The 7,844-nt window shown below is 34.1% G+C and overlaps 1 protein-coding gene across 3 annotated transcripts in view; it reads right to left on the bottom strand.

Moving 5' to 3' along the window:
* Positions 1-7,234, bottom strand: part of LOC107568871 (protein argonaute-3) — a 31,318-nt gene extending 24,084 nt beyond the window's left edge. For 2 of the 3 annotated variants that reach the window (XM_016254863.1, XM_016254866.1), the window contains exons 1-6: positions 7,056-7,225; positions 6,858-6,978; positions 5,416-5,624; positions 3,642-3,778; positions 2,271-2,405; positions 2,108-2,195 (exon numbers count right to left, since the gene is read on the bottom strand). In XM_016254863.1, the coding sequence (XP_016110349.1) occupies positions 2,108-2,195; positions 2,271-2,405; positions 3,642-3,778; positions 5,416-5,624; positions 6,858-6,978; positions 7,056-7,117 (752 nt within the window). In that variant the 5' untranslated portion in view covers positions 7,118-7,225. Of the gene's footprint in view, positions 1-2,107; positions 2,196-2,270; positions 2,406-3,641; positions 3,779-5,415; positions 5,625-6,857; positions 6,979-7,055 lie in introns of all 3 variants that reach the window. The other variant, XM_016254864.1, reaches the window with a different exon arrangement.
* Between the last annotated feature and the right edge of the window lie 610 nt (positions 7,235-7,844).

The following is a 7,844-nucleotide window of genomic DNA, read 5'->3' as shown; positions in this document are numbered from 1 at the left end:
TAAACATTATTTGGATAATTGGTAAAAAAAAAAAAAAAAAAAGTTCAATATCTTAACCCTACTGTTAGACTTACCTGAAAAACTAAAAAGGAATTTATTTAATTTGAAGGCCTGTCGTTATTTTTTATTTGTGCTATCATTATTAATTTCTTTATTTGTTCTTATTTTATTACTGACTGCTTTCTTGACTTTTTATTCAATTCAAAGTTTGAAATCAAGCTCTCTCGTGCTACAGCAACACAATTACCCCACTGTAAAATTAAAAAAGCACTTGAGTGAGCAAAAATTTGTAAGATAGCTAGTTATAATGGTAATTAAATAATGTTTATATATGTATAAAAGCCTACATTTAAATCTGTCATATAAATTAGCCTACTGATTGCCACCATTGATGGACAATTTTTTAATAATATTAAAAATATCTGTATGACATTATATTCTGCAGTTCTTCACTGTTGTACCGAATATCTATACTTTTCAAATTATCATATCGAAGTTAGAAATTCAAATATTGTGACAAAATTAATTTTGTAGGGTGCCACAAGTTTGTTAATTTCCAAAGGTTGCCGCGACTGAAAAAAGGTTGGGAAACACCGTACTAGCACACTACTCTTACTATTTCTGCAGCATGTACTATGCATACTGGCTAAAAAATGCAAATATCCTGCATGCAACACAACGAGGTCATGTGACAATGCAACATACTACAGCTACAGTACATAATGCATTGTTTCACATACTACATTTTTTATAGTTATGATAAAATTATTGTACTAGAGTGCTAAGCAGCTATATTTTAAATAAGAACAGTAAAAATTTAATAAAACAGATTTCATTTTTATTTATTCAAATAAATAAATAGTATTCTGAATATACCATTCAGAAAGTAGTTAGTATACTATTCAGATCATATTTTTACTACTTACTAACAAAAATTACCAAAACAAAAAATTAAAATTGTAATAAAAAAAATAAACTAATTCAAAATACATATAAATACAATATATATTATTATAGATTCTAAACTATAATGTATAACAGTATATAAATATCACAAAAAAAAGCAGTCTATTAGTCCCAAAATGAATTAATTTTAAAACACAAACATTTTAAATCAATAAAACTTTTCGTATGTTAAGACTTCAACTTTTGCAGTTTTATTAACTAGTAAAAACTGTGGCTGATTGGCCAGAATTCAGATTATGAGATTTTTAAAACTCTGAAACGAAGAAACACACAGGATGTTAGAATGAACGAACTAATTAATGAACGAACGGATATAAAATATGAAATAAATACATACATAGTATTCTGAATATACCAAGTATTGTTTTATTGGTGCACTTTAATTATTAACCCAAACACAAAAGTTTCAGGTTAAAGCCATTGCAGAAACACATTCATAAAACATTTATTTATGATACTAGGGTGATCATGTGAGGAGCAAAATGCTCCATGTAAAATAAAATGGCTTTTATTAGGCCAATAATGTGACCCTGGACCACAAAGCCAGACATAAGGGTACATTTTTCGAAATTGAGATTTATACGTCATCTGAAAGCTGAATAAATAAGCTTTCCATTGATGTATGGTTTGTTATGATAGGACAATATTTGGCTGAGATACAACTATTTCAAAATCTGGAATCTGAGGGTGCAAAAAAAAATCCTAAATATTGAGAAAATCGCCTTTAAAGTTGTCCAAATAAAGTTCTTAGCAATGCGTATTACTAATCAAAAATTACATTGATACATTTACAGTAGGAAATTTACAAAATATCTTCATGGAACATGATCTTTACTTAATATCCTAATGATTTTTGGCATAAAAGAAAAATTTATAATTTTGACCCATACACTATATTTTTGGCTATTGCTACAAATATACCATGCTACTTAAGACTGCTTTTGTGCTCCATGGTCACATATGACTAACATTGTCTCACAAGAGTACAATATCTAAAACATTCGATTTTAGGTAGAAAACGTTTTAATCTGAAAACAAATTGCTGAGAGCACCTTTAAATCAAGCCAAAAATCATATTCAAGCAATGTGACTTTGCCCTCTGCAATCAATACGCTTGACTTCCTCTGACGGTTTGACTCACGTTTGGTGGCTGGCAGGCCGGCGGGTCACATTGCAGACCCGGTACTTCCTCCGCATGGTTCCGCAGTGTGTCACCTCCACCTTCAGACCTGCACACAAACCAGCCGATGAGAACAGAACGAACACACGCGCCTAAACACAGACGAGCACACAAGCACACGTACCTTTGATTTCTTTGGTGAATTTGACTCGGTGGGAGTCTGTGAGGGGCCGAGGCTGCTCGTCGATGTTGTGGATGTCCAGTACCTCACACATGAACTGAATAACTGGCTGTGCTTTGTAGAAAGCCGTGGCTGACACTGCAAGACAGAAGAGATGAAAACGGATTAAAACAGTCAAAATTATCGTCCAAAATATACTGATTTTAATACCTCCTCTGCAGTAAAAAACACAATTTATTAGTGGTGAACCATCATGATTTTGCATAGGCAAGAACTACACTCATTTTCGTTCAGGATCTGCAGACTTTTTAAAACCTTTTTTAAGACTTCAAAACGGTTTAAATGGCCTAAAAATATATTTAATTTTATTCAAATAAATATATAGTATTCTGAATATACCATTCAGAAAGTAGTTAGTATACCATTTAAACATCCTTAGTACTTACAAATTTTCAAGTCAACTTTAAAGATTTTGAGACCTTTTTAATTGGTTTACGAACTAATATATCAATATATACAAATTAGAGGTTGACCGATATCGGATATTGCTGATATTATGATAATAGGTTTAAAAAAAAAAGGCAATGAAAAGATTGTGCTGATATTAATGAACATGTCTTTTCAATAAAATGTTATGTCTTTCCTTCCTTTGATGGGCAGCCCAGAGAAAAGCTACAAAATTGTATGTTAAATTCAATGCCTGATCCAGTATACCGTGTAACCAAATATTTCAAGACTTTTTAAGTACCTGTAATGTCAAATGTAAAAATCAACTTAAAACAAAGATGCAAAGTGGCTTGTATTTGACAGGCGAGCAGATCAACACACGACTGTCCACTTTTACAAGTTAATGTTGCTTACTGGGTGTTCAGCTGTGGGTTATCTTCATCTTTTACTCCCCGTTTCTAAACGGACTTTACAAAACTTTTATCATGCAGAAATATCTGGAGCAATCTAGATGTCGCTCTTTATTAGTCCTGTGAGAAAACATTTACACAAATGTTGACGTGAACTCAAAGCCAATGCGTTCGCGCTCTTTCTGAGCCTATTCACTCCATTATAAGTGTGACAATGTGACAGTGAAAGGAGAGACGATCGCAGACGGTTGGACTTTTCCCTGCCCTTTAGTGGGGAGGGGAATGAGCAGCCGACGCAACCAATTGAATTGTGGGAGTCGGAGAGAGCGGGAAAACACACAGACAGAGGGACACAGAACTGTTGAACTTGGTCAGAGAAAGAGAGACTTATTTAACGCCCCCCTTCAATCAAACAAACCCCCACCAGTCACCTTTCAGCCCTTCATCTCCCCAGCAACAGTGTGAGTGGTTCCCACACTCTGTGCTAACACACATGCTAAACTCAAACAGCGCACACCGTCAATGTTGAGCATCATCTTCCACATGGCCGGCCGAACAGACTGGTGGAAGCCGAACCACACCTCTCTGCCTCCACCCAGAGGATGGTCGTAGCCCTCCGGGGCAGAGAAGAACGAGCGGCCCACGGGTGTGTACCTGCGAGAAACAATCACAGACAGCAAAATGAGGTTTAAAATGCTGTATTTTATTAGGGATTCAGTGATACTTGAGGGGAACTGACATCAGGCATCCACTAAAACCACCAGCTGAAAAGCTATGTCTAAGAAAACTCAACAGCTGGCATAAAATCAAAACTGAATAATAAAAAATTACTGGGGGGAAAAACAAACAAACATGAAAACTAAATCTACAAGAAAAGAAAAACACTTCTTTTCTTAATGTATGTTACTATGAAAGGATTACTGGTGCATTTATTTATATATATTTTTGCTTTGTAATCTTTAATCAAAAGGTCAAAACTTGCTCTTCTTGTGATATGTTCACTTGACATCTATGAAGTACGCAGGTTTTTGTTGTAGTGAAGCGGTTTTACTCAGAAATACACTACTTGAAAAGAAAGCTATTATGCTGCCCAAGGCTGCATTTATTTGATCAAAAATACACTGTGAAATAATATTACAGTTTAAATTAACTGTTTTCTATGTGAATATATAGCAAATTGTAATTTATTTCTGTGATGCGCAGCTGAATTTTCAGCATCATTACTCCAGTCTTCAGTGTCACATGATCTTCAGAAATCATTCGCTTTGTAATCTTTAATCAAAAGGTCAAAACTTGCTCTTCTTGTGATATGTTCACTTGACATATCGAATATCAAATATTGAATTTTCAGCATCATTACTCCAGTCTTCAGTGTCACATGATCTTCAGAAATCATTCTAATAAGCTGATGTGCTGCTAAAGAGACATTTCTGATTACTAATGTTGAAAACAGTTAATATTTTTGTGGAAACTGTGATACATTTCATTTGTCAGGATTCTCTGATGAATAGAAAGTTCAAAAGAACAGCATTTATCTGAAGTATAATCTTTCGTGACATTATGAATGTCAGTACTGACTAATTTAATGCTGAAAATAACTATTAGGCTAATCTCATCATTTTTTAAAAATTTCCTCCACTTCATGCCGACTTTAAGCATCATTTGTTTCAACAAGCCACTTGCTTGCATATTTTGATATGTAATGCTCTAAAATATGCGTTTAAATATTTCTGGGGTCCCTGTATAGTAGTAGTATATTTTTATTTAATACCATGTCAGCATCTTAGGCTATTCTCATGGCAAAAACTATTTAAAAAATACAAGTATAACAAATACAATAAAAACCAGCAAACACAAGTTAGGGGTGGGCATTTATCTGAAGTATAATCTTTCGTGACATTATGAATGTCAGTACTGACTAATTTAATGCTGAAAATAACTATTAGGCTAATCTCATAATTTTTAAAAAATTTCCTCCACTTCATGCCGACTTTAAGCATCATTTGTTTCAACAAGGCACTTGCTTGCATATTTTGATATGTAATGCTCTAAAATATGCGTTTAAATATTTCTGGGGTCCCTGTATAGTAGTAGTATATTTTTATTTAATACCATGTCAGCATCTTAGGCTATTCTCATGGCAAAAACGATTTAAAAAATACAAGTATAACAAATACAATAAAAACCAGCAAACACAAGTTAGGGGGCTCTGTATAACTATAAAAATATATTATCTGAGCTATAAATGCAGGAGAGTCAGGGTCACCAGCTGATGTTTATCTGAGACTCACTTCATGGAGGGTAGATGGCGTAGCACCACGTCCACAGCGTGAACTGGGTTGGTGCTGATTGGCTTGTCCAGCTCCAGCGGCTCGGCTGTACTGCGACCGGTTAGTACCTCGTGCAACAGGTGCCAGCTCACCAGGGACACAAATTTAATACTGACTTTAAAGGGTCGGTCTTTACCCCCCTCCCCTGGCAGCGTAACGTCCAGATCCACCTGTGGACACACAACAAGGAGTAAAGCAACAATACACCATGTTCATTTGAAAAACAGGCCTGATACTACCCAATTTGATGATGAATTATATATTATATACATGTGTCAGTTTTAATGTACTTTTTAAAATAACAAAGCAGTCAAATCAAAAGTTTCAGCAAAGGAGTGGGGGGAAAAGGTGAAAATCAAGATTTGACAAAGAATAATGTCTTCAGAATCATTCACAAGACTTCTACACTTCACAAATGGTAGTTGAAAGCAAAAATACAATGAAATGCACCATATTTTGGGAGAAAGCAAAACGGACACTATTTTTGGAATAAGCACCACAAAATTGGACTTCATTCAGCAAATATTCAGCAAGGCGGTTATCATTAACTAAAACTACAATTATATTAAAAAAAAAGTTTTTCATTGAAATTAAAATTAACTGACAAAAAATCAACAGCAAGAAATTTCTCATTTTCATTTAGTTTAACTTAACTTTAGTTCAATATCTAACATAACTAAAAAATAAACTAAAACTTAATCAAAACTACAGACATTAAAAAAGTAATAAGTGACAACAAAATTACCAAAACATTAAAATGGAAACCATAATATAAAAACAAAATCTAATCCAAAGTGTAAAAAAAAAAAAAAAACCCGCAATAGCAGTATATTAGTAATGCTAAATCTCATCCAAGGAAACTACAAATTTCAATAATTTCAACAACAAAAAAGTACACACACACACACACATATATATATACAGTGGGGCAAAAAAGTATTTAGTCAGCCACCAATTGTGCAAGTTCTCCCACTTAAAAAGATGAGAGAGGCCTGTAATTTTCATCATAGGTATACCTCAACTATGAGAGACAAAATGAGAAAAAAAAATCCAGAAAATCACATTGTAGGAAACTTGAAGTACTAAAATAACTCAAACTAAATAAACTAAAAACTTAAAAACAATACAGACATTTAAAAAAATTATCTAATTCAAAATATTTTTTAAAAACTATAACTGTATATCAATGATACTAAAACAACCCCGTAACGGTTACGTCAACAGGAAATATCAATCATTTCAAAATATTCTTAATATGTGCAATTTTAGTGACAAGATTCAACTGAGGAACTTTGTGAATATCATGTTTTATTGTGCAAACTTTCTACAGAATGTGTCACTGGATAACAATTTGTGCACCTAAAATGTATCCTAGGTGGGTGCCTCTGTTTTAGTTTGCTTACCCCCGCAGGCGCCACAGGCAGTGGGTTGGCGGTGTAGAGGCTTTTCTTCCCATCATAAACTGGCCTTCGATCCCCAAATATGGTGACTTTAAAATGCTGCACCATGGAGTCCACAACCTCCCTGCAGAGACAGCGCTCATCAGGAGGAGTATAAAGGAGTCGGTCATCAGCTTTGAGCGATTCTCCCACACAGCTTACCTGTTCACGCGGCGTGGACACTTCTCAGGCTTGATGTCCACCTCATACAGGTAGACGTCCATCTTGGGGATCTCCACCTGGAAGCAGTTGGCCAGCAGCTTGATGGGTTTCCCCACGGTGCCATAGCCGGGCCTCCGTGGCACGGAGAACAGGGCCTGGGCCCCAACGTCTCCTGAGAGGGACAGAGCAACAAAATGTTACATACTCTTGCATTTGCACCAAACAGTAACATCACTGGCGAGGTTCAAAACAACAACAGCGCAAAATGAAACTAGATGGTTCAAAGCCAAATCACTCCCACTACATAATGAATGAATGCGTCAACACTTCGAGTGCCTGATGCAACACACATTCAGCTGACGGACATCCCGTTTCTATTTTTGTTGCATTGATACTTCAACCTGCCTTTTATTTATAAATCTCAATGTGTGTGAATTGACTAATGCTATTTTTATATTAGATATTTAAATATTAAAATAATTGTATTTGTAACATTTAAATAAAAATACAATAACAATATTAATAATAATAATAATTATTATTATTATTATTATATACATTTATATAGTATTATATAAATAAATTATGTAATAATAATAATTATTATTATTTAAGCAATAACTGACTGGGTTTGAAAGTGATTGTGACTTTTCTTGTCAAATTGACTGTGATTTAAATTACAATTAAAAATTCCAGGTTTGCTGTTATTGTAGGGCTGCACAATTTGTCACAAATTTTGTAATTACATATCAATATGATTACAAAATAATAATTATAATAATAATTATT

This window comes from Sinocyclocheilus grahami, unplaced genomic scaffold (genome assembly GCF_001515645.1).
Source record: "Sinocyclocheilus grahami isolate Dianchi unplaced genomic scaffold, SAMN03320097.WGS_v1.1 scaffold1288.1, whole genome shotgun sequence".
In the NCBI taxonomy this organism is placed as follows: domain Eukaryota; kingdom Metazoa; phylum Chordata; class Actinopteri; order Cypriniformes; family Cyprinidae; genus Sinocyclocheilus; species Sinocyclocheilus grahami.
The sequence above is the reverse complement of the archived record's forward strand: the minus strand, read 5'-3'. Positions and strand labels throughout refer to the sequence as shown.